Raw genomic sequence first — 27,583 nt, 5'->3', positions numbered from 1 at the left:
AAAAAATCTCATTTCATGATTTAAAATTTTGTATTTGTACTGTGTTCATGGTGTTAGCATAAAAAATTTTAATAAAATAATGTTTACATTTACATATATTATGGCTGCATGTTTTCAAATGTTATACTGATATAGGTATTTTAATTAAATTTTTTTCTTTTTTTTGTTTTTTGAGATGGAGTCTTGCTCCGTCACCCAGGCTGGAGTGCAGTGGCATGATCTCAGCTCACTGCAACCTCTGCCTCCCAGGTTTAAGAGATTCTCCTGCCTCAGCCTCATGAGTAGCTGGGATTACAGACATCTGCCACCACGCCTGGTTAATTTTTGTATTTTTAGTAGAGATGGGGTTTTACCATGTTGATCAGGCTTGTCTCGAACTCCTGACCTCATGATCCGCCTGCCTCAACCTCCCAAAGTGCTGGGATTACAGGCATGAGCCACCGTACTCGGCCAATTAATTTTTTTTCTTTAATTTTCTTTTCTGTTTTTAGAGAAGAGGTCTCACTTTGTCACCCAGGCTGGAGTGCAATTGTGTGATCACAGCTCACTACAGCCTCAAACTCCTGGGTTCAAGAGATCCTCCTGTCTCAGCCTCCTGAGCAGCTGAGATGACAGGTGTAAACCACTGCGCCTGACTAGAAGAAAGTATTTTTTAAAGTTTGGGGACCACTGGGCTAAACTATGGCCCGTAGTATATTGGAATGCAAATCTTGTTCCTATGGATATTATGGCATTGACTTGTTTGGCGTAAATTGGAATGATAGCAAGTGTAAAATATTCATGGATTTGCATTTGTCTTCCCTAACCATGATGACTTTATATATTGTCGTCTAATAAGTAGAATGTGTTAGACATTCTTTGAAATGTCTGTCTGGCTCAAAGCTACCATCTTTTATGGAGAATTCTCCACCAATTCCTGACTTACAGGGTAGGATTTGTCAGCCATGTTTTTACTCTGGACTCCATTCCCTTTAAAAACCTTGATTGGCATGGGAGTAGAATCTCATAAAAATTGGGTTGCAATCAGTTCCTTTTTCCCTAGTTTTTTTTTCCAGCACAGAGAACCTTACTTTGACATTCCTTAGATTTTGTAATTGAAACTAAGACTGCTGAATATTTGTTTAAATAGTGGTTGTTTGAACCCTGGAACTTGCATTGAGGTTTCATCATTGCATTGCCATGCACACGGAAAAGAAGAGAAAGTTCTTCTGTATAGAGAAAAAGCAGACATATGGAGAACCTTAGAACATTACCTGCCTTCCAACCTCTTTCCTGCTCTTCTTAAATATTTGAGTTTACATTATTTTGATTGCTGGAAGTGAGCCACAGTCAGAATATATAACACATAGCAATCCCAATGGAATTCCAGATATGGGAATTATCAGAGACCCCAGATTGTAAACCAATGATGCCTACTATATTCAAAGAGATGAAAGCCAAGACTGACAATTTTGGCAAATAATTAGATGCCATAAAAACGAACCTAAGAGATTTTTAAAAGAATCAAGTAGAAATTCTATAATCGAAAATTATAAAAAACACAAAATTAATGTCTCAGTAGATGAGATTAACACCATAGGAGGAAGAATTAGTAAACTAGAAAATATATCAGAAAAATGAATGAAGCATGGAGACCTACAATGAAGCATGGAGAGACAAACGGATGGAAAACTTTTAAAAAGAGGGTAAGAGAAATAGTGCATAGAATAAAAAGATCTAACATACACACACATATGTATGTATATGTACATTTTATACTAAAATATATATAGCATATATTATATATTAATATGCATAGCGTATATATGTGTATATATATATTTTTGAGATGGAGTTTCGCTCTTATTTCCCAGGTTGGAGTGCAATGGTGCAATCTCGGCTCACTGCAATCTCTGCCTCCCAGGTTCAAGTGATTCTCCTGCCTCAGCCTCCTGAGTAGCTGGGATTACAAGCATGCACCACCATGCCTGGCTAATTTTGTATTTTTAGTAGAGATGGGGTTTCGCCATGTTGGTCAGACTGGTCTTGAACTCCTGACCTCAGGCAATCCACCTGCCTTGACCTCCCAAAGTGCTGAGATTACAGGTGTGAGCCACTGTGCCTGGCCACATATATTTAATTGGAGTCAGGAAAGGAGAGAAGAGAGTGGGGGCAGAAACAAAATTTGAAGAGATAATGATTGAGAATTTTCCAGAACTCATGAAACACATCTATATATATATTCAAGAGGTTCAGTGAATCCTGAGCATCACAAGTAACAAGAAATACACTTCCAAGCACACATGGTAAGGGAACAGAAAACTAAAGTCTAAGAGAAAAATCTTAACAACCAGAAAAAATAGGACCAATTAACTCCAAAGAGGCAATAGTCAATTGACAGCTGACTTTTTACAGACAACAATAGAAGTCAGAGCCTTGAAATAATTTTTTTTTTTTTTTTTTTTTTTTTTTTTTGAGACAGGGTCTCACTCTGTCACCCAGGCTGGAATGCAGTGGTGCAATTATGGCTCACTGCAGCCTCAACCTCCTAGGCTCAAGTGATCCTTCCAACTCAGCCTCCTGAGTAGCTGGGACTACATGTGAACACCATTATGCCTGGCTAATTTTTTTATTTTTTTGTAGCGACAAGGTATCCCTATGTTGCCCAGGCTCATCTCAAACTCATGGGCTCAAGCAGTTTTCCCTCCATGGCGTCCCAAAGTTCTGAGATTACAGGCATGTGCCTCCATGCTGGCTGGAATGGTTTTTAACTGTATTGAAAGAAAATAAACTGCAATAGAAATCTTTGCATCTTTTCTGATTCTACTGCCTCCCTCTCTCACTTCTAAAGACCCTTGCAATTACTTTGAGCCTACTGGGCAATCAAGGTATCGCTATCTCTCTCTCAAGATCCTTAACTTAATCATATCTGCAAAGGTAACATATTCACAGATTTCAGGGATAAGAATATGAACATCTATGGTAGGCCATCATTCTACCACACCACCAATCTAGAAAATGCTCTCATCTTTAAACTTCAGTGTCTCTTTTCTTCTATAATGCCCTATGAAAGAAAGTGAATCAGTATTTAAGTACTGATTCTTGGAACAGGACAGGGCACTTTGCATATTAACTCATTTAAAGTATCACCAACCTTAAGCCTTGGTGAGGTAGGTATTATTGCCTGGATTTTAAAGATTCTGAGATTGATAATGAGAGTTGAAAACTTGACTGAGGTCATCTGGCTGATAAAATGTCTGATTAGAAATGGGTATCCAGATCACCAGACTGGTCTCCATGACTGCAACCAAGCTTTTTCCACCATACCAAGTGCAGATTGAGTCTTTTTTATGCAAAATCTTTGGGACTAGAAGTGTTTGGATTTTGGATTTTGGTGGATTTTGGAATATTTGTGTATACATAAGATACCTAGGAGATGGGACCCAAGTCTAAACGAAATTCATTTATGTTTCACATATACCTTATACACATAGCCTGAAGATTATGTCATACAATATTTTTAGTTATTTTGTGCATGAAACAAAGTTTTGATTGCATTTTGACTACAACCTGGCACATAAGATCAGGTGTGGAATTTTCCACTTGCGGCATCATGTCAGTGGGCAAAAAGTTTCAGATTTGGGAGCGTTTCAAATTTTTGGATTAGAGATGCCCAACCTTACAGATGTTGTTTGGGTTATTCTATGGATGATTTCTGGCCAGTTTCTCAGGAAACACGCTCTACTGTAGTATACTTCTTAATGAGTGAAAAAGAAATAAAGAACGGAGGGGAAAGTTTCAAATTGGAGAGACATCCTTGAGCAAAGTATCGTGGCTGAATGTTCCTAGCTTTATTGACCATGTGACCTGGTTAAATCACTTAGGTTCTATTAGGCTTCAGTCTTCTCTTCTGTAAAATGAGATGTTTGGACCTAAGGACACCTTTCCTGTTCCCTTCCCGCTGGGACATTCTAGGATTCTGAGAAAGAAGCCCCTGGCCTCAAGAGACCTCCACTCTCTTGGGTGTGCTCTAAGATGACTGCATTCATTTTACAAGCATCTGAACTATGCCAGAGACAACCTACTGTAGATCTAAGGAAGAAAAAATGAAGGGCAATGAATGCGAGAGGAAGGGGAGAGGAAAGAAGCCCATGAAGATTAGAGATGGAAATGGCAACATAAACAGCGTGCAAAATATAACCACTGACGGGTATCTAGCGTTTACATGCAAATAAAACTCTGCTTGTCTCTGAGGATGCAGAAACAACACATTGTTTTTGGTCTTAAGCCGCTCACAGAATGCCCGGGGGTTACACTTTGTATTCAACCATAAACATATAACTTCCACCTTTAGAGGTCCTGCATGTGTGAAAGATAAGAAAAACGGATAAATGAAAATATTAACAAAACGTTTGAGTATGCCAGAGGCCACGTGAAAAGACGGTGTGTGGAAACAGGTGGGACCCACTGGTAAGCTGGATGCGCGAGTAGGACAAAGAAATTGCCCCGCACTCCCGGGCCTCACCCAGACACAAAAGAAACGCCCTCTGCCCTTAGAGGCGCAGCCTTTCCTCAGCCAGCCCAGCGGCTGGGTTGCACAGTCCCCGCCCCCGGCCGGCCCCTGTCGCTCCCGCCTCCATCCCTCGGGCCTCGGAAGTGACGCAAGCGCCCCCCCACCGCCGCTAGATCCGCTGCTGCTGCCGCGGCGGGCGGACCTGCAGGAGGCGGCGGCGGCGGAGGCGGCCGAGGCTGAGGGAAGATGGCGGACGGCGTGGACCACATAGACATTTACGCGGATGTGGGCGAAGAGTTCAACCAGGTACGTGAGAGCCCGGGTCCCCGTCGCCGACGCGGGCGGCGCTGTGGCTGGGACGCTGACCCGGGGCCCGCTGCGGCCGCGAGCCGAAGCGACTGCAGACTGTGCGCCCTTGCCGCCTCTGGGCCGCGCCGCCGACCCCCGGCGTGGCGCCCCCCCCCCCCCGCCCTTCGTTCTACCGCGTCGTTTCACGGGCCGCGGGCGCGGCGACCCGTCACGGGGCCCGGAGCGCGGATGCGGGCCGCTGTGCAGCTGCCTCCGGCACCTCCCTTGCCGGAGCTGCCTCGCTCCCTATTGTTGGCGGCACCCGGCTGGCGCTTCCCGCCGCGCTAGGCCCGGGCGGTGGGGCCGCGTGTAAGCGGCGGAGAGAACTGGCCGCCGCCGCGCCCCCTCCCCCGTCGCCGGCCGGAGGAGGAAGCCCCGACAGGGCGCGCGCCCGCCGCCGCCGCCCCTTCCCCGCCGCTGCCGCTCGGGCTCAGATTCCTTCCATTGCTCCATTTTGTCTCCCTGCCCGCGCACTGTCGCCTCATGGAAGGCCGCATTCACGGCCCTTTGTATCCCGCGCGCCCAGTCCCTGGGGCTCTCCTCGGGTTTGCGACAGGTTTCGGCGTGGCGCCTTCCTCCTCCCTTCACACTTTATGAAGGCGGCTGAGGTGCGGGCTTATTTGCAACAAGTCATTTGACTTTTGGAGCCACAGATAAAAGTCGGTGCGCTGGTCCTGCCTTGTTAATCCAGGGCTTGCAGTGCCTTTGAAGCCCAGCCGTTTTTGGCCTTTGTGATGAAAATACCTGTGAAGATGGGTGCCCGGGGACCAAAAGGAAGATTGGAAGCGCGATGTTTGGATGGAACAGAAAGATGTTAGCTCACCCACAGGTCTCATAGTGATTAAAATGAAAGAACGTTCACCCCAAATCCTATGATGTGGTTTAAAAATAGAGTTGTAGATAAGACCCTATTTTCGAAAACAAAGTGTTAAATCCCCCGGCCCTGCGTTACCTTTTGAAAGGTTGAGCGAAAGTGAGAATGCAAGGTTTTCCTGAACGACGTTGCTTAGAGGTAACGCGGAGCTGTGATGTCTGATAATGGGCATCCTTGCAAAAGATGTCGTTTGTTGCTAGAGTAGTGACGTTTAAGGTTTGAACCTGCTGGTCGTATCTTTACTGCATCTTATGTAGTAACACATTTAAAACAAATTGTGCCTAACTGCGGTGTTCCTAAAAGGTTTATTTTTTTGTATTTCCCAGGTCCTTATGAGAAGCTTAATAAAATAATACTGGTTTAATGTGTTTTTTTCCCCCTCCATTAACCGTCATATTCGTGACTAGTTGCTTAGGCTTTTTAAAAACAAGGAAACTCAAGAGCTCTTTACTGTTTTATTTTTCAGGAATGACTTTGTTCTGGTTTAAATAGTAGAAAACAGAAAACTACCAGTTGGCTTTAAATGTTTGCTACTCCGTTGAAGACTGGATTTGTTTAAATGTAATACATTGTAATCAAAGGTTAAGTTTTTAAATCTTTGTGTTTTTAGAATTGTGCTTGTTTTAAATAATAATGCTTGAATTGTGTCAGTTACAAATCAGATACATTCCTCGAGTGCAATACAGATTCTAACGCTTATAAGACCTCTAGGAAATTTTTTTCCTTTTATTTATCAAGTGAATGTAACAGTGCGTTTAGAAGAGGGCCGTAACTGCAAGGAACAACGATTAAGTGTTCAAGGCTGCCCTTAGTAGCTTTTCTTACAAGAGAATACATTGCTTCACCTTTCTATGCACAATAAAAGAAGAATTGGGACGCAATTTTAGAAGTTAAGCATTTTTCAGTACCTCTTAATGAAATATGTTTGGGCTTTTGCATACTTAATTTGAGAGGGACATCTCCCTTATCCGGATAGCTGGGTGGATTCTTATCCCTGTGCAGTAGCAAATGCTGACTGGGCGGGAGGTAAGAGGAGATGAGTTTTGTGGACCCAATGAGGGACTCCTTTTAAATGTAACTTTTCAACGATTTGTATAAGGTACGTACCACATATCTAACACAGTTGTATAATTTTACCAGTAAAATCTTTATATGTTTGAATAGATTAATGGCGAGTATACATAGAGGCATTGATTTTGCTACTTTGCATATCGTTGGCCAGTCAATGATTGATTGATTTGTATATCCTTTTGCAGTACCACTGCTTGCTGTGGTAGTTCCTGCACCAAAAAAAAAAGTCACAAAAGGATAGTTGGTTATTTTCAGAGCTTATCCTGCTTTTAAAAATGTTACTGTCATTGAAATATTTTTCCGAAATCTTACCACCATTAGAGGCAACCACAAAATAATTTACAACTGATTTAATCTTTACTAGCTGGTGACCTTATTTCTACTAGTTGCTATAGTAGACTAGACCTCTTGTTTTATTGTCGTTGAGTAAAATACTTTCCTAAGTATTTGCCAGTTTTGACTTATTTTGGCTTCAAAACTGTTGTAAACATTAAAAAAAAAAAAAACTTTGTTTTCCAGTGTAAACTGCAGTTCTAATTGGATTTGTGTACTTTGAAATTCGGCATAGTCTTTATTTCCGTTTTCTACTATTTTTTTGTCTGTATCCTGCTGAGTCTCCTGTTTTAAATGTCATACTTTTATGAAGCTTTTTTATATTTTGGTAAGGCACAGTATTATTTCAAAAAGTGAGTTGCATCTATTGTAGTAGAAAAAAGTGAGGCATTCAGCAGTCTTAGCAGAAACTAATTTGTTGGGAGATAGATGGATAATAATAATTTAGTGAAGCTCTAATAGAGTTCCTTTCTTCACCAGGTGAACTTAAGAATGGAGAATGAAGGGGGAGGAGGCACAAGGGACTGACTAATCCTTATGGGTTCTCTTTAGTTCTTAGAGGTCTTTGGATGTCACCAAGTTGAGAACAGTTGGAAGGGCAATTTGAACGTCTTCCAAACCTCCATATTACTTGAAGTTGAGAAGAAAGTGATTCTGTCTCACACTCAATAGTGTGTCAATTCAGTTTAAACTGGGATTTATACTCAAGTGTAGTAATTACTAGCCCAATATTTAGTAATTGTAGATTTTAAAATTCTGGCCAAAACTAAATAATTTAGAAGTTGAATTGTTTAGGACGAGTGTGGTGGCTTATGCCTGTAATCCCAGCACTTTGGGAGGCCGAGGTGGGCAGATCACTTGAGGTCGGGAGTTCCAGACCAGCCTGACCAACATGGTGAAACCCCATCTCTACTAAAAATACAAAAATTAGCTGGGTGTGGTGTCATGTGCCTTAATCCCAGCTACTAAGGAGGTTGAGGCAGGAGACTCGCTTGAACCTGGGAGGCAGAGGTTGCAGTGAGCTGAGATCAGGCCACTGCTCTCCAGCCTAGATGACAGAGCGAGACCCTGTCTCAAAAAAACAAAAAAAAAAATGTTGAAAATACATTTTTTAAGTGTCTGTTATGTGCCAGCAACGAGGGATACAAAGTTTAGGTAGTCTCTACCCTTAAAGTACACTGTAGGGGAACTGAGAGATACCTACATACAGTAGTCCACACATATCCACAGTTCCACTTTCTGTGGTTTCAGTTACTCGTGGTTCTGAGGGCTGAAAATATTACATACAGTAAGGTACTTTGAGAGATGCTATATTTAGGTAACTTTTATTACAGTAAACTTATACAATCGTGTCGCTTCACGATGGCGATATGTCTGAGAAGTCCGTCTTAGGTGCTTTCATCATTTGTGATCATAGAGTGCTTTTGCATTTCAAACCTAGAAGGTACAGCCTGCTACATATGTAGGCTGTATGGTGTAGCCTGTTGCTCCTAGGCTACAAACTTGTACAACATATTACCGTACTGAACACTGTAGGCAGTTGTAACACAGTGGTAAGTATTTGTGTATCTAATATATCTAAACATAGAAAAGGTAAGTGAAAATCTTGGTAAAAAGTGGCACACTTGTATGGGGCACTCATCATGAACCTGCATGACTGGAAGTTGCCCTGGGAGGGGCAGCAGGTGAGTGGTGGATGAATGTGAAGATCTGGGACGTTACTGTACGCTGCTGTAGACTTCATAAACACTGTACAGTACACTCAGGCTACACTAAATTTATTTAAACTTTTTTCTTCAATGATACATTAACCTTAGCTTACTGTAGTGTTTTCACTTGATTGATTGATTGGTTGATTGAGTATTTTCTCACTGTCATCCAGGCTGGAGTGCAGTGGTGCAATTGTGGCTCGCTGCAGCCCTTATCTCCCAGGCTCAAGCAGTCCTCCTGTCTCAGCCTCCAGAGCAGCTGAGACTGCAGGCGTGTGCTACCATTCCTGGCTAATTTTTATTTTTTTATAGGGATGAGGTCTCACCGTGTGGTCCCAGGTAGTCTGCAACTCCTGGGTGCAAGCTGTCTTCCTGCTTTGAACTACAAAAGTGTTGGGATTACAGACGTGAGCCACTGTGACTGGCCCATTTTTACTTTATATACCTCTTGGACTCTTCAATAACAGTTTAAAACACAAACACATTGTATAACTATATAAAATCTTTATATCCTTATTCTATAAACTTTTTTCTTACTTGTTTTGTTTTGAGATGGAGTCTCGCTCTGTCACCCAGGCTGAAGTGCGGTAGTGCAATCTTGGCTCACCGCAACCTCTGCCTCCTGGGTTCAAGCACTTCTGCCTCAGCCTCCCGAGTAGCTGGGATAACAGGCATTCACCACCATACCTGCCTAACTACTGTATTTTTAGTAGAGATGAGGTTTCACCATGTTGGCCAGGCTGATCTGGAACTCCTGACCTCAAGTGATGCTCTCACTTGGCTTCCCAAAGTGCTGGGATTACAGGCGTGAGCCACCACGCCTGGCCTAAACTTTTTTCTTTTTTTTTTTTTTTTTTAAACTTTTAAAATTAATTTTATTTTAGAAGAGACAAGGTCTTACTGTGTTGCACAGGTCTCAAACTCCTGGCCTCAAGTGATCCTCTTGCCTCACCCTCCCAAAGGAGGCTGGAATTATAGTCATGAACGACCACACCTGGCCTTTTTTATTTTTATTTTTTAACTTTTGTTAAAAACTGAAGACACACACACACACATTAGCCTAAGCCTGCCCAGGATCAGGATTATCAATATCACTGTCTTCCACCTTTGCATCTTGTCGCACTGGAAAGATCTTCAGGGGCAGTAAGAAGCATGGGCTCTCCTCCCAGGAAAACAATGCCTTCTGTAATACCTCTTGAAGGACCTGCCTGAGGCTGTTTTACAGTTAACTTTTTACAGTAGGAAGGATACACTCTAACATAATGATAAAAAGTATGGTGTAATTGGCCTTGGTGTGGTGGTTCACGCCTGTAATCCCAGTGCTTTGGGAGGCTGAGGTGGCAGGTCGCTTGAGGCCAGGAGGTCGAGACCAGCCCGGCCAACATGTCGAAACCCTGTCTCTATTAAAAAAAAAAAAAAGTAAAAGTAAAAACAAAAAAGTATAGTATATATAGTATATATAAACCAGTAACACAGTCGCTTGTTGTCAAGTATCATGTACTGTACATAATTGCATGTGCTATTCTTTTATATGACTGGGAGCACAGTAGGTTTGTTTACACCAGCATTACCAGCCCAAACGTGTGAGTAATGCATTGGGCTAAGATCACTAAACAATAGTAATTTTTCAGTTCCATTCTAATCTGACCACCTGGACCAAAAACCTTGTCATGCATGCTATAATTGTTCTCTTTTATTAGTTATTTTTTACAGTGCCTACTTTATAAATTAAACTTTATCATAGGTATGTATAAGGAAAAACATTATACAAGGAAAGGTTCCTTGCTTTCCTTGGCTTTAGGCATCCACTGGGGGTCTTGGAACATATCACCCTCAGATGAGAGGGGACTACTGTAATTATAGCACACTGACAGGTCCTATATTATAGTTACCATACCTTTATGTTTAATCTGTAGAGTTTTGTTGATCTGGAGAGGAAAGTCAAAGAAATTCTGTGAACTTTACACTGTGTTCATTGAAGTAGTGTATTTTGTTGCTTGTTTGGGAGTCAGAAACTCTTAATGTGGGATTTAGTTTCTGGCCTGTCAGGCAGTTGGTCGCTGAGCACAAATTTAGTAATCTGACCACCCATCTTTAAAATGGAAGTGTAGGCCAGGTGTGGTGGCTCATGCCTATAATTCCAGCAGTTTGGGAGACTGAAGTAGGCGGATCACTTGAGGTCAGTAGTTTGAAACCTGCCTGGCCAACATGGTAAAACCGCTGTCTCTATTAAAAATAAAAAATTTAGCCGGACGTGGTGGTGCACACCTGTAATTCCAGCTACTTTAGAGGCTGAGGCAGAAGAATTGCTTGAACCTGGGAGGCAGAGTCTGCAGTGAGCTGAGATCAGGCCATTGTACTCCAGCCTGAGTAACAGAGCAAGACTTTGTCACACACAGAAATAATTACTTTTTAAAAAATGGAGGTGTATAGAGGTGGTAGTTGAAACGAAAAATTCACTTAGGAGTTACGGACCTGAACATCCGATAAGTCAGTTTTTATGTCATGAATCATTTTGCTTTACATTCAGTCATTATGTGTGTATTCTAGCCAATTGTTTAGCCAGTTAATGAAAGTAAGTTTCTTGGACAAATATCAGAGAAACATCGTTTATGATTTGTTTATGTTTACTAGGAAACCATCTGAAGTAAAGCTGTCAGGTTGAGATGAGCTAGTTAGAATTGATTCAGAAAAATGGATAGGAATGTTCAGGGAAGCTAGAACTCTTCTCTGTTTTGTTATTTATGGGTACAGTTAATTTAGTTGCCTATGGATTGTCCACTATGGTTTATGTGGCATATTTTTAGTACCAAATTGGCTTCCTTACCATTAGTTAAGGAAGGGATTTTTACGGGGATTACTAGCCAATATTAATGCCTACTCAGAACATAATTAGATAAAATGTTATATTTTCTTTAAAAATATATGCATTAGGTTATTTGCTATTGGATTCTGCATACTAGTGTTTCTTTTCCTAGGTACAGGATATATTTTGTAAATGCAAAATGTAACTTCCCCCCTTGATAATATTTCTCTAAATGGAAATAATTTAAAATACGCTTTGAAACAAGTGGCCTTTGCTGTGCATTTACTGATAGTATCATATAATGCACGAAATATCTGTGTGTGTGTATATATATTTGGGGAGGGGCAGGTAGAGATGGGATCTCCGTAAGTTGGCCAGGCTAGTCTTAGACTCCTGGACTCAAGGGATCCTCCTGCCTTGACCTCCCAAAGTGGTGGGATTAACAGGCATGAACCACCATGCCTAGCCTCGAATGATGTTACTGTAATTTTAGAACCATCAAAAAAATGTCAGGTCTGTCAGGGAGAATGATGAATATTTTGACAGCTAGCAAGTTCATCCCAATAGTGGTATACAATATGTATCATGTATCTGTGATATTAAAATTGTAAGACAGGTAATTAGGGGAAAAAATGTCTAAAAGTAACTTCTTGAAGGGAGGGAGTAGACAGGGATAATGAAAAGGTTGAGAAGCCTTACTTTAAGGGAACTAATAGGATTTTGGTCATTTTACCATCCATTTTCTCTGGCTTGGCAACAGATACTTGTATGTCATGTAGAACGTAATCTTATTTCGTAAAATGTTGAGAAAATACCTTGCCTTTAGAATGATTGTAGTGATTTAGAATGGTAGGGAATGAAAAAGATTAGTGAGTTTTTTTTTAACCCTAAGAGCTGTTGTTTATTCCCATCTTTATGTAATGTAGCTAGCTAGCTACTATGAACAGCCGATAAGATTGGGCAGCATTTGGTATCAGAGATAACTAGAGGGATGATGATATTTTCTTGTTTTTGAATGTCATTAAAATTAAAAGTAATAATTGAAAAGACTATGTAATAAAAAATGATACTGTTAAATATTTCTTTAAAACTGGAAACCTTTTTTTTAGTTTGTTCAGTAGGCTTGCAGAGCTCTATTTCTGTATGACCTGTGATATACATTTTTCATAATTTCTCATGCAAACATCATGCATGTTTTCTCACTTTCTGAAGTAAGAACAAAGTTCAGTGTGTTCTGTATTTTTTTACTCTGGAGGATTGACATGATATGAAGCTGATTAAAAGGAAGATTACTGATACTACATGAGAGTGTGCTTTGAGTTTCATTTTTAGTAATGGCAGCAAATGTATTCAGATTCATTATATTTTTTCCACAAAGTTTAAATGTATACCATTGGGGCTAAGTGTACAGGCTGTGGCGTTGGAACAGAGAAGCTAACTAGTCCACATGGACCCCGGGACAATGGTCTTAATTAGGATCGTACTACAACCACTTGGAAGCAGTACAACTGCCAGACAAAATGGCTGATTCTAAATATTGGTAGAATCATATCAATGTGGAAAATTGGTTTGTGTCAACATAGGAATTCATGGATGGACAAAAATAGTGATTGTGGTGTACCAGGTTAGTGTAGCTGCAATTATGCTTGTAAATTTTTTGTCTACTTATGTAAACATTTTCACAGGTTTGTAGCTAATAGAAGAAAAATAATCTGTTCACCTATTTATGTAAGTGAAAGTGTAAATTTAAAAATACATTTAGTGCTGCTGTTAATAACCCTTCCATTCTTTTTTACTTTCCCTCAGACCATATATTGTGATTATAGTTTCTGCTGAGGAGGATGGAAACTCAACTCCCTTTGAATAATATTAATAATTCTACTTGATGTACAGAATCGGATTTCAAGAGAGATTAAAGTGCCCAACACCCCTTGTGGGAAACTTTTTAGTATCTTAAGTGCATGGAACTACTGCTGCAGCCACACCGCCTGAAGCTTCAGCTACACTGAAACTTCATAACAAAACTTACCCTTTTTTCCTAGTTTCTGTGGTCATTGAAATTTGAGCATGTTACTTTGTTTAACAAAAACTCATTTCTTAAAGATTATTTTAGATTGCTGTACAAACAATAAAATTATGGCATTATTCGGTGACTTGTGGTCTTAGTTTCTGCCCTTTGTTAAATTTAGCTTTGTTCTCTGATTTAACCTTGAGATCCCAGACCCCTTATTAAATAAGTCTTTTAGATATTCTACCTCATAACAAGTAAAATTGGTATGTAAAGATCCTGTAACTAGTAAATTGGATACATCATTAATTACATAGATTACCTGATGATTACTTGAGGTCCCTTTATGTATATAAATGATATTTCCCCTTCTAGGCTTTTTTCTTTTTCTTTTAAAGAGATCGTATTCTGGCTGTCTTTTAAATAACAAAACAGTAGCCCGGGCCCATAATAATATCTTGTTGCTCTGTTTACCATCATATAACAAATGCTTTTTTCTGGGTCATTCTCTATCCATTTAGGGACTATTTTGGCTCATGGCCCCTAAAACCATTAGCTCCTCCATATGTGCCATTTGTATATTTCTGTAGTAAATTGTATTAGTGGGAGAATCTGTAAGTTATATATGAACTTTTAAGTTGTCTTGTAATTGTCTTTTTCCTTATGTCAAATGTTCTACGTCATAAGAATAGAATGGTTCACACCAATACAGGTACTTAGTTGTGGAAAGGGAGAGTAGAAGATAAAAATGGAAATTTTCCTGTGCTACAGGCTCAGTCAAGCTTATGGTCTAGTAATGGTTATCAAAGGCAATTAAATAGTATTGAGTATTCTGCTTTTACCTACATTTCATTTTTCATGTACTTAGTCACAAATTGAACCCTCTTTTCTATTTTTTTCCTGCTCCTATGTCTGTTTCATTTTAGTTTTCCTTTTCTCTAATTATCATTTAGGCATGTGACACCCAGTAGCATTGCTTTAATTCTGTTGGTGACAGTGCCAGAGCTTTACTCTTTGTTTTGTGGTCTGTTGCTTTTCTCTTGCTAATTTACTTGACTAGATAACTAAGAATTCAGGTAAGCATTAGCTCTTTGTTCACTGAGAATGATACAACTTGGAAAATAATTAATTTGGATAGTTCTACATGTATTTCGTTTGTTATTTCTCTTTCCCTTGTTCATTATGACATTTTGAATTATTTACGTGCCCATATTTCTTCTTTCCTATGCCTCAGCTCACTATGCTTTTTAAAAAAATATTAGTAGATTCCTCAAGGTTGGAAAACAAGATCTGAATACTATAGAACATAATAACTATTTTTCTGTGATCAAATATTATAGATATAATGGCTTTGGATTTTGGGGTGATTTTTCTAATGTCAGTTTAAAAAAAACTTGTCTATTTGCATTTATGTGTTATTACTTAAGAGTATTTCCAAGGAAAGTTTCATGTTATTTGTCTCCATGTCTTTCTTTTTCCAAAAGAACTTATTTTTTATATTATAAGTATCAGTGGAAAAGTAGGATTCATTATATGGAAATTAACTTTAGGCTGGGTGCCGTGGCTCAAGCCTATAATCCCAGCACTTTGGGAGGCTAAGGCAGAAGGATTGTTTGAACTCAAGAGTTTGAGACTAGCCTGGGCATTGTAGCAAGACCTGGTCTCTACAAAAAATAAAAATAAAAAATAAAAAAGGAAATTCACTTTTTTATTTTTGAGATGAAGTCTCGCTCTGTCACCCAGGCTGGAGTGCAGTGGCACCGTCTTGGCTCACTACAACCTCTGCCTCCCAGGTTCAAGCAATTCTCCTGCCTCAGCCTCCTGAGTACCTGGGATTACAGGCGTGAGCCATCATGCCTGGCTAATTTTTGTATTTTTACTAGAGACATGGCTTCACCATGTTGGCTAGGCTGGTCTTGAACTCCTGACCTCAAGTGATACACTTGCCTTGGCCTCCCAAGTGCTGGGATTACAGGTATGAGCCACCATGCCCAGTAAGAAATTCACTTTTTAGGCCTGTTCAAGAATACATCTATTGCATAAAATGGAAAAAAATTGGTACTGAAATCATCCTTGACCTTTTTCTATCAGATATTTAAAACAAAAAGTTGAATTTGTGTTCAAATCTGTTTTAGTAGTATTTTGACTTTTGTATAATCTAGAACATTATTTCTGTATCTCAGGAAGCTGAATATGGTGGGCATGATCAGATAGATTTGTATGACGATGTCATATCTCCATCTGCAAATAATGGAGATGCCCCAGAAGACCGGGATTACATGGATACTCTCCCACCAACAGTTGGTGATGATGTCGGTAAAGGAGCGGCACCAAATGTTGTCTATACATATACTGGAAAGAGAATTGCGCTATATATTGGAAATCTAACATGGGTGAGTGAAGTTAATACATGAATTAAATTATTGGTAATTGATTTTGAACTGCCCTAGTAATTGTTTTTCTCCAGATTTTTATAAGTTTGAAGTTACTGTGTTTGTTTTTCTATACGTGTTTGCTTGTCCAGTGAGGAGGGAAATACAGATATCTTTGCAACATCATTAATTCCAGTTCTTCTAGTTTTGAGTTTTGTGGTCATTCAGCTTTTCTTGGTGGAGATACTAGTTAAATATAGTTAAATTAGTTTTGTCTTCAGTTACCTTTTTTATGCTACCACTTTACCTTGCTTCAGATAGCGCAGTTTCACTAAAAATAATGCTCACATGGGGTCTCAAACCAGGATTCAAGTGTAAAAGGCAAGAGACATAGTATCATCACTCCTGGTTTAAAAATAGTGTCCATTATTTAATTTGTATTACAAATTTGAGTTTTATTTCTGCTCTTAAATTTGAAATCTGATTTATAGAAGCACTGCTGTATGTATTATATTTTAATTTGGGTTGTCATGAGACTAAGATTATTGATTTAGAGCTTCATTAAATGCACATATGTATATTTATATTTTTATTAACATTACATTTTAAATATCATTAAAATAGTCCTATAGAATTTTTATATCTCTATTTAGTTATTATGTATACTTGAAAGTTAAAAACTTGTATATCCAAAAATCAGTAAAATTTGGCACCGTTGCATTTCCTTAGTAACACTGTGTTTTTAACCTTTTTATTTACATTTCTTTTTTTGGTGGGGGTGACAATTTGCAAAACTATATATCACCCAGGCTGGAGGACAGTGGTGTAATCATAACTCACGGAAGCCTCAAATTCTTGAACTCAAGTGATCCTCCTGTGTCAGCCTCTAAGTAGCTAGGAACACAGGCATGTGTCACTACACCTGGCTAATTAAAAAAACAACAAAAACTTGCAGAGCTGACTTCTTGCTATATTGCTTCAGGCTGGCCTCAAATTCCTGGCCTCAAGCTATCCTCCTAACCAAGCCTGTTAAAGTGCTGGCATTATGGTGCCCAGCCTATTCACATTTCTTTTAAAACTAATTTGTAACACATCTCCCAACACCCAGTCTGAGTATTCTATAGTATTGGAAACAGTAGCAGTGTAGTTATGTAAGTATGGTTGCTAAGTAAGTATTTGGATCTTAGCTCCACCATCTATTATTAATTTTATCACCTTGGGCAAACTCTAACTTCTATTGTATCATGTGTAAAATGAGGATAATAATAGGGCTTATAGGGTTGTTAGAAGAGTTAGTTAATACATAAAGTGCATGGTAGATATTAAATACATGTTAGTTTTTTCTTGTCTACGTTTTAATTCAAAAACAAGATGAAATTCAAAATATTTTCCTTTAATGGGAGGAAATGAAATTGGTTTTATTCACAATTTAAAATCATAGCAATTTAAAGCTGTACCAGAAACTCTTGAGAGTCAAATCCTATTGTAACCCCAAGGGTACCTTCTAGTTTCTGAAATACGTATCGGGGAATGAAGTTAGGTTCCCAGATGTTTTTTGTGCTGTTTAAAAATTGGAGCCTGACTGGCCCTAACTAGACTTAGATTTGCACTCAGCATTTATTTTGTATGTCCTAAATTTCCCCTTAAAAACTAAACTGGGATAATAAAAATCTTGGTTATATTTTAATGGTTAATGAGGGGAAAAATATCTTGCAGTGGACAACAGATGAAGACTTAACTGAAGCAGTTCATTCTTTGGGAGTAAATGATATTTTGGAGATAAAATTTTTTGAAAATCGGGCAAACGGCCAGTCAAAGGGGTAAGATTTTTTTCTTTCTTTTTGATTTAGTAGCTAGTGATACAGTTTTTAACAAGTTAACTTTCCTTTAAGTTAATGTTAATTACACGTGCATACAACACATGATTGTTTACATTGGAAGGAGGTTCTTGAGCAGAGATTGATACTGTTCATTTTATGTACCCTATTACCTAGCACACTAAAACCAATAGAATGGAGATGTGGACAGATCTGTTTTCTAATTTTCCCAAGTTTTCTCTATCTGTGGTTGAAATGGTTGTTGAAATCACAGTTTAGGAACCATTACTCTCCCTGTGATTAAGAGATGGGAGGGCAGCTGAATACTGTGTGTTACATGAATGTTTTGCTGTATTTCACTAGTAAACTATACAAGTGAGATAGGATCAGAATGAGAACATTATAAAATATAGATATCCAAAAGTAAGAAAATAAAATGCCACTATCCTACCATCCGTTGATGTTTACTTTTAACATTTTAGTGAAGATTCTTTTGGGCTTTTTCCTAAAAATAAATAAATAATGGAATTATAATTCATGTGTTTATATGTTTGATATAAGGAATAAAAATAAATACGCATCTCTAATGTCTAATTCTTTCGCATCATAGCTGGTATGCTACCGTAATTTACCTCTTATTTTTGGTTATCTCCACTTTTGCCTATTGTACATAATGTTGCAGCAGACATCATTTTATATAAGTCTTGGTAAAGATTTTGGATTTTCTTTTAAGGATAAATTGTTAGATGCAAAATGATAAAGAATATGCTTATTTCATATATTGCTTAGTTATCTTAGAAGGTTATACTAAACTGAGAATATTTTCAAAATGTATGCGGAGTCTGAACACTTCTCTTACACCACTTCACTAACTTCACTTACACCACTTGGTCAAAGCCACTATCATCTCTCACTTAAACTTGGCAGTAGCTTCATAACTGGAAGTATAGACTGCCCCCTACAGTCTATGCTCCACATTATAGAAGTTCTAAAAAAAGATGACATTCTTTCTGCTCAGAATCTTCTCATGGCTTCCTTTCTGTCTCAGTCTTTACCATTGTCTACAAAGTACTTTGTGATCTGTTTTCCCACCACCTTTCTAACCCTATCCTACCACTCTCTTTCAGCCACATTAGTCTCTTTGCTGTTTGCCAGACCAATTTCTACCTAGAACCTTTAGCTGTTTTCTCTTCTTGGTTTACTTTTCCCCCTTAAATATCTACATGGCTTACTCTTTCACTTCATTCAGGACTCAAAATGTTCAAGAGTTTTCTTCCATGACCACCTTGTGCAAAAGTAGCACCTTCCTATCCTGTTTCCTTTATTTCTGCTCTGGTATATTTTACTTGTTTGTTGTCTCTTCCAAGACTTTAAGCTTAATGAGAGCAGAGATTTTTTGTTCGCTATTACATCTCCAGCTCTAGAATAGTACGTTGCGTATAAGAAGTGCTTAATAAATACTTGTTAAATTAATTTAGTTGTTCATAAATGCTATGACCCAAGATAATCCTGGTGCAAACAGCAGAACTTGTTGACTAGAATAAGAAGTATAGTTTACAAGATCATATTGAACATTAGGGGGAAAAGAGCTTAAGCTTCTTAAGCTACTAAGACCCTCCCTCCCTCAAATAATTTAGAATATCCTGTAACTGTACAAATTGGTAATCATTCTGATTATTTTAAATTAATTTTTCTTATTGAGGTATAATTCACATGTCATAAAATGCACCCTTTTAAAATGTACAATTCAGGGATATTTATTATATTTAGGAATTTGGCAAACATTACCACTGTCTCATTCCAGAACATTTCATCACCTCAAGAAGAAACCTTATACCCGATTAGTAGTCACTCCCATTTCCTATCTGCTGGTAACCGCTAATGTGCTCTGGATATGCCTGTTCTGGACATTTCATCTAAATGGAATCATAAAATACGTAGTCCTATATGACTGGCTTTTTTCCTTAGCATAATGATTTTAAGGTTCATCCATGTTGAAGCATGCATCAGCGTTTGTTTTTATGGCTGAATAATACTCCACTACACGGATATAGCACTTTCTTCTTTTAATCTATCAGTTGATGAATGTCTAGGTTAATTCCACCTTTGGCTGTTAAGGAAAATGCCCCTGTGAATATTTGTGTACCCATTTTGCGTGAACGTGTTATTTTCAGTTCTGTTGGATGTGTACGTGGAATGGAATTACTGGGTTATATGGTAACTCTGTGTTTAAACTTTTGAGGAATTACCGGATTATTTGCCAGAGCCATTGTGCCATTTTATTAATACGTGCTCATCAGCAATGTGCAAAGGTTACAGTTTCTCCACATCTTTATTTATTTATTTATTTATTTATTTATTTATTTATTTATTTATTGAGACAGAGTCTCACTCTGTCGCCCAGGCTGGAGTGCAGTGGCAGGATCTCGGCTCACTGCAGCCTCTGCCTCCCAGGTTCAAGCGATTCTCATGTCTCAGCCTCCTGAGTAGCTGGGACTACAGGCGTGTGCCACCACGCCCGGCTAGTTTTTGTATTTACAGTAGAGATGGGATTTCACCATGTTGGTCAGGCTGGTCTTGAACTCCTGACCTCATGATCCGCCTGCCTTGGCCTCCCAAAGTGCTGGGATTACAGGCCAGCGACCGCACCCAGCCTCTCCACATCTTTAATACTTGTTGTCTTTTTTATTTTTGCCATCTTAGTGGGAATGTGATGGTATCTGTGGTTTTGATTTGCACTTGCCCAATGGTTAATGGTATTGTACATCTTTTTATTGTAGCAAAAATTGGAAGCAACCCAAATGTCCATGTACTGATGGATAGATTTCTTTTAATGTTGTATATTTATAATGGAAAATTATTCACCCATAAAAATAAATGAAGTGGTGATGCATGCCGTAACAATGGGTGAACCTTGAAAACATGCTAGTTAAAGAAAGCTGGTCATAAGGGACCTCCTATTGTGTGATTCCATTTAGATGAAATGTCCAGGATAGACCAGTCCAGAGACAGAAATTAGGTTTAGTGGTTCCATAGGGTACAGGGACGGGAAGAAATGGGAGTGATGGCTAATGGATATGGAGTTTCTTTTTGGGGTAATGAACATGTTTTGAAATTGATTATGGTGGTGGTTTTAACACTGAAATATTAAAAACCACCAAATTATGTATTTTGAATGACTGAATTCTATGGTATGTTATAGAATATGAACAAAAATGTGTACTCATATAGTTTTAAGAAATATTTTCAGTTTTTAAAATTATTTATTTATTTTTAGAGACAGGATCTTACTCTGTTGCCCAAGCTGGAGTGCAGTACTGTGATTATAACGTGCTGTAGCCTCAAACCGCTGGGCTCAAGCAATCCTCCTGCCTCAGCCTTCTAAGCAGCCAGGATTACAGGCATGAGCCACTGTGCCCAGCTGTTTTTTTAGATAAAAGCAGATTAAGACCTTTTTACAGAAGAATAACAGTAATAATATTCATCTCTTTTTACTTTGTATCCTCGCCCCTTAAACACCGTTTAGGTTTGCCCTTGTTGGTGTTGGATCTGAAGCGTCTTCAAAAAAGTTAATGGATCTGTTGCCTAAAAGAGAACTTCATGGTCAGAATCCTGTTGTAACTCCATGCAATAAACAGTTCCTGAGTCAATTTGAAATGCAGTCCAGGAAAAGTAAGCAGTCCTCAGAGGCTTTTATTAAAATATGTACATTTTAACCAGTGCATTTGTTAGGTGTTTTATACTAGAGAAGTCATCTTAATACTTGCTCACTAGAAACTCCATTTCACAAAGTCCATGCTTTGAATTAAATTTAATCACTGGTTATGACTGTGGGCCTGTGTACTAGAAACCTACCCTTGTTCCATTTTTCTCCAGATATAATAACAGACCCAATACTACACAACAATGTGCAAGTTCTGTAGCCCTGCCATTCTTGTCCTATTATTTCCATCTTAGATACAGAAGGAAACTACATTCTCATTCTTAGATTAAAGGAAAGCTATGTGGATGTGTATTATGGAGGGGGAGAGATCACTGACCAGAAAATGTTCATTGATTTTTCTGCTTGGCAACAAGACCTTTCACCACTTAGTAAACTGAATATAGAAAAGATTTGTCATTACACATTTAAGGATGTTATTATGTAAAGAGATCAGATGGATGATTATGTAATTAACAGAAATTCAAGTGGTTCCTTTTCTTTTAATGTTTTAGCACTTAAGACTTAAGAAGAAGTATGTTACAAAATTTAAATGATGTAATGCTGAAATTAAGATATCTATTGAAGAATTTCGGTCTTGGCTGCTGCAGAGTGCTGGTATTTTGAAAGTAACTCGTGATTACTTATGGAAAATATATTTAAACCTGAAAAATTTGAGTCTTTAAAAGTACCCAAATAGATGTGAATGTTTTTCCTAACCTATACTTCCTTATGTAGTTTGCATAGGCACAAGGCATTTGCAAGTTAATATGTTAGAAATAGAGTTGTTTTTAATAATAGTGGTTACATTTCAGAATACTATTTTTAATAATTGCTATTTATGAGTATTTGGATATTTGCAGCTACACAATCAGGACAAATGTCTGGGGAAGGTAAAGCTGGTCCTCCAGGAGGCAGTTCCCGTGCAGCATTTCCACAAGGTGGTAGAGGACGGGGCCGTTTTCCAGGGGCTGTTCCTGGTGGGGACAGATTTCCTGGGCCAGCAGGACCAGGAGGGCCACCCCCACCTTTTCCAGGTAAAACTTTTCTTAAATTACCATGGATAAAACATGTCTACCTAATACCTCTTTTCCTTTTCTCTCTTTTTCAAGTAATGCATTATTAATGTGACTTACTCTCCTTGTTATGCTATTTTTGGAATCCAGGAAATTTGATCAAGCATCTTGTTAAAGGAACTCGGCCTTTGTTCCTGGAAACTAGGATTCCATGGCATATGGGGCACAGCATAGAGGAAATACCCATTTTTGGCCTAAAAGGTCTTTATTTTTCTCCAAACTTGCTTGACTTATATATAGAATATTTACATCCGTCTTATATTCTTACCTCTTAAAAAAAGCCTTTCAAGATCATTTTTCCTTGTTTCACTTTCTAGCTTGGCATCAGAGTAGAATATAAGGTGGGTGATTTCACTGTAAGAAGTGTGTGTACACTGAAAGATGGAAAATATCTCTAGGCATTGTAATCTTTTTTATTAAAGTTTTTGTTTCAGTAATTTTTCTTAAGCATAAATGGAGCTAGTTAAGTTTGTAAGGATATACTTCATTGTAGTTGGTAGTGTAATATTTACCATACGGGTTTTATTTAAAGACAAAGACTTGGTGTATGCTTTATGCTTTTAAAGTATAATCTTGGCATATGAAAGAAAATACCTTATTAGTGAAGTGGTTTTTTTTCTCTTTCTCCTTTGTTTTTTAGCTGGACAGACTCCACCACGTCCACCCTTAGGTCCTCCAGGCCCACCTGGTCCGCCAGGTCCTCCACCTCCTGGTCAGGTTCTGCCTCCTCCTCTAGCTGGGCCTCCTAATCGAGGAGATCGCCCTCCACCACCAGTTCTTTTTCCTGGACAACCTTTTGGGCAGCCTCCATTGGGTCCACTTCCTCCTGGCCCTCCACCTCCAGTTCCAGGCTACGGCCCCCCTCCTGGCCCACCACCTCCACAACAGGGACCACCTCCACCTCCAGGCCCCTTTCCACCTCGTCCACCCGGTCCACTTGGGCCACCCCTTACACTAGCTCCTCCTCCGCATCTTCCTGGACCACCTCCAGGTGCCCCACCACCAGCTCCGCATGTGAACCCAGCTTTCTTTCCTCCACCAACTAACAGCGGCATGCCTACATCAGATAGCCGAGGTCCACCACCAGCAGACCCATATGGTCGACCTCCACCATATGATAGGGGTGACTATGGCCCCCCTGGAAGGTAGGTTAGTGTGTATCTGTGCAAGTACTTGATGATAAAAGATAGGAACAATGACTAAATAATTAGATTGTAGCTATATAAATGTTATTTCTGCCTTCCAAGAAGATGAGGTGTTTAAGCTGCTACTCTGTTTTAGCTGAAAGATACTGGTATAGGAGGATTTTTAGACATGTTTTCTTTGTAGCAAAAGTAGCATGCTTCAATATGGAAAAGTAACTACTATCGCTAAAGCACATGTCAGAAGCAGCTAGTATAAATTGCTATACACTATTGTGACTAACTTAGGAAATCTCTTGAGTATGAGTTAAGATTTGTGTGTTTATTTTACAGGGAAATGGATACTGCAAGAACGCCATTAAGTGAAGCTGAATTTGAAGAAATCATGAATAGAAATAGGGCAATCTCAAGCAGTGCTATTTCGAGAGCTGTATCTGATGCCAGTGCTGGTTTGTATATTTCTTGTATTAATAAAATTTCTTATTTATGTTATTAGGAATGACCTAAAAATGTAAGTACAATCTAGAAGATAGGTCATTTACATGTTCTTTTTGTATTCCAAAATCATTACCTGTGATTTATTTAAAAAGCATTGAAAAAAGCTGTGTGTCACAGTGTAGTGGGGAAAATCCAAATTTTAAGTTATTTGGTATAGATATAAGTCTTACCCTTGACATTTAAAGGTTCCGGGGCCTTATGACACCTTATTTATTCTTATATTTGCAAAATGATAATGTGCTTTACACACCTGTAATAATAAGTTGAGTTAATATCATGACCATGAAAGTCTTTTGCAAATGGTGAAACAGTAAAAGAAGACATTGCCTTGCATAGTTATTTTATAGCACAGTACTTTTGTAAAATGCCTTATCACTCTTATCTCAAGTGGTTTGATGGTATTTTGAAAACAAAATTTGTTTGACTTGAATCTCTTTCCTTTCCCTCACAGGTGATTATGGGAGTGCTATTGAGACATTGGTAACTGCAATTTCTTTAATTAAACAATCCAAAGTGTCCGCTGATGATCGTTGCAAAGTTCTTATTAGTTCTTTGCAAGATTGCCTTCATGGAATTGAGTCCAAGTCTTATGGTTCTGGATCAAGGTAAAACTTTCCTGTCTCATTTCCATTTAAAAAAACTGTTAGTTTACAAATTGAAAAAATACTGTGTTTGAGACTTTAAAAAGAGGACTTTGCTTTTACTTACTGATTATTTAGCATCTGGAGTGTTTTTTCTTTTTTAACTCTAAATATTAGTTGCTTGCTTAAAACCCTTCAAAGACTTTTACTCAGTCTTAAAACAAGACTGTAAAGATTGAGGGACTGTGTGATAAAGCCCCTGCCTATCTTTTTAGCCTCATTTGTACCTCTCCCTTACTGTTCTCCAGCCATATTTCTCCTTTTTCTCTAGATACATCAAATGTTTGACCACCTCACTTTATATTCCTTCTCCTGGGAGCAGTTTTCCCTGTCTCTTCACATAGCTGACTCCTTATTCTTCACGTCTCCTTCTAACTTCTTAGGAGGGGGCTTCTCCCAAGTTAGTCTGTTATATTGTTCTTTTTACTTCTTCCATAGTACTTACCGTAACCAATGCTTGTTATCAAGGCATATTTTTTCCTCATTAGAGCACATGTTGAATAAACACGTGCTGTAATGAGATAAAGCAGGGGCTTTATCTATCCTGCTCACTGTATTTCTTTTAAGAGATGCGGTCTTGTTAAGTTACCCAGGCTGGTCCTGAACTCCTGGGCTCAAGTGATCCTCTCAGCTTGGCCTCCCAAAGTGCTGGGATTATAGGCATAAGCCACTGTGCTCACCCATGCTCGTTATAATATTTCTAATGCCTACAGAGTGTCTGGTATAGAATGAGTGCTAAATAACAATTTCTTGAATGAGGGAGTGACTGAAAAAATTAATGATCTATCTTTTAGGTAGTTCCTTTTTTTTTTTTTTTTTTTTTTTTTTAAGCATTGCTGCTAACTTTTAAATTTTATATATTTTTGAAAGGCAGACCTTTAAGCTTCACCTGGTATTCTTAGATGTGTCTTTAGTGTACTCTATCTGGTAGTCGTCGTCTTTAAGAGAAAGGAGCCTGCCTTTGACATGGTCCCCAATTTTGTAATTATTACCTTTTTGACCCAGTGTAAGAATCTTTGTGTCTGAATAAATTTGTCATAGATATAGGTATCTTGTATCATTTTTTTAAGTTTTGAAGTCCAAAGTAATAATTGTTAAATCCCAACACTTTGGGAGACCAAGGCAGGAGGATCACGTGAGCCCAAGGAGTTTGAGACCAGCCTTGACAACATAGGGAGACTTCATCTCTACAAAAAATTTTTTAAAATACTTGGGCCTGGTGGTGCATGCCTATAGTCCCAGCTACTTGGGAGGCTGTGGTGGGAGGGTTGCTTGAGTCTCAGAGGTCGAGGATGAAATGAGCTGTGATCGTGTCCCTGCACTCCAGCCTGAGTGACAGAGAGAGACCCTATCTTGAAAAAGTAATAACTTAGGCCTTGATCAAGGAGCTGAGCTGTCTGGTGTAGAAATATAAGACATAAATATTATTTAATAGACAGTTATTATTTCCTTACTGTAAATTTAGCAGAATTTGTAGAAGTCTTTTAGGCAGTAAGCTTTGGTTAAATTATTTCTTTTTAAAAAATGGCAGTTCATGAAACATTTCTACATATTAAATACAGTGTGAATACTATATCAATTCTTGCTACTGGTCGTAATTGTTAGCCCTCTCCTGTGCCTCTTCTCCTTCCCTGAATATAACATGCGTATTAGAAAGTTTCTTTGTGTTGAACGCTGCTCCTCATGAACCGTATGTTAATAGGTTGTCATTTTCATATATTTAAGCCCCATCATATGTTACGACTTCATGACTCTTATATCTAAAAAATCGTATTGTAGATGTTGTTTAGCTTAAAACACGAGTGCTTTGAGATTTTCCCTGTACCTTTCTATTTGTTCATTCAGTAAATACTACATGTCTGTTTTAGGCTACTAGTTTAAATAGATGATGTGATGCATTTCTGTGATGTGTTCGGTTGCTGATTTTTTGGTAGTGTTTTTAATAATGAAATTTCTGGTTCATGCTTACTGGTGAGTTGGTAAATCATTATTGGCAGCTCAGGATAGTAAGTTTAAACCAGATTTACGAAGAATTTTTTGCTCCCTTAGATTTTTTTAGACATGAAAAAATTGAATATTTTTAAGCTATCTAATTATGGAGAGCATTAATCCAGTAATTTCTTTTAGAAGACGTGAACGATCAAGAGAGAGGGACCATAGTAGATCACGAGAAAAGAGTCGGCGTCATAAATCCCGTAGTAGAGACCGTCATGACGATTATTATCGAGAGAGAAGCAGAGAACGAGAGAGGCACCGGGATCGTGACCGAGACCGTGACCGAGAGCGTGACCGAGAGCGCGAGTATCGTCATCGTTAGAAGGTGGGTATTCCTTGTTCCTGTTAAATGTGTGTGTATTCTTAACAGTAACTATAACTCCAAGGCTACTGTTTGTACAGTATATACCTACATTTTAAATGGTCCAACTACTTGGGAATGTAATCTTCTGGAAACATCTGAAACAAATTATGGGTAAGTAATGACAGGTAAATTTTTGACCCTTTTATCTTTGAATATTTTATTGCTGAGTTATCACTTTTAGGTTTCAAATAGTTAATGGTCTTAACAAAGCAAGGAAATAATCAAGAGGACTCATTGTGTACTTCTAAAATCTAAAAATTGGGATTCTTGTAATCACATACTTAGGTTGTGTGTAATTTAGAACACAAAATACAGGGAGTTATTTCACATATATATT

General features: G+C 38.5%; 1 protein-coding gene across 4 annotated transcripts in view; it reads left to right on the top strand.

Annotated features, from left to right (window-relative positions):
• Positions 1–4,628: 4,628 nt before the first annotated feature.
• Positions 4,629–27,583, top strand: part of CPSF6 (cleavage and polyadenylation specific factor 6) — a 34,439-nt gene continuing 11,484 nt past the window's right edge. Inside the window, exons 1-10 of one of the 4 annotated variants that reach the window (XM_010358743.2) lie at positions 4,629–4,798; positions 15,825–16,034; positions 17,730–17,833; positions 21,357–21,502; positions 22,394–22,567; positions 22,697–22,807; positions 23,247–23,751; positions 24,082–24,197; positions 24,698–24,851; positions 27,018–27,207. In XM_010358743.2, coding sequence (XP_010357045.1) covers positions 4,739–4,798; positions 15,825–16,034; positions 17,730–17,833; positions 21,357–21,502; positions 22,394–22,567; positions 22,697–22,807; positions 23,247–23,751; positions 24,082–24,197; positions 24,698–24,851; positions 27,018–27,204 — 1,767 coding nt within the window. In that variant the 5' untranslated portion in view covers positions 4,629–4,738 and the 3' untranslated portion in view covers positions 27,205–27,207. Of the gene's footprint in view, positions 4,799–15,824; positions 16,035–17,729; positions 17,834–21,356; positions 21,503–22,393; positions 22,568–22,696; positions 22,808–23,246; positions 23,752–24,081; positions 24,198–24,697; positions 24,852–27,014; positions 27,208–27,583 lie in introns of all 4 variants that reach the window. The other 3 variants (XM_010358742.2, XM_030938805.1, XM_010358745.2) reach the window with 3 other exon arrangements.

This window comes from Rhinopithecus roxellana, chromosome 10, assembly GCF_007565055.1.
Source record: "Rhinopithecus roxellana isolate Shanxi Qingling chromosome 10, ASM756505v1, whole genome shotgun sequence".
In the NCBI taxonomy this organism is placed as follows: domain Eukaryota; kingdom Metazoa; phylum Chordata; class Mammalia; order Primates; family Cercopithecidae; genus Rhinopithecus; species Rhinopithecus roxellana.
The sequence above is the reverse complement of the archived record's forward strand: the minus strand, read 5'-3'. Positions and strand labels throughout refer to the sequence as shown.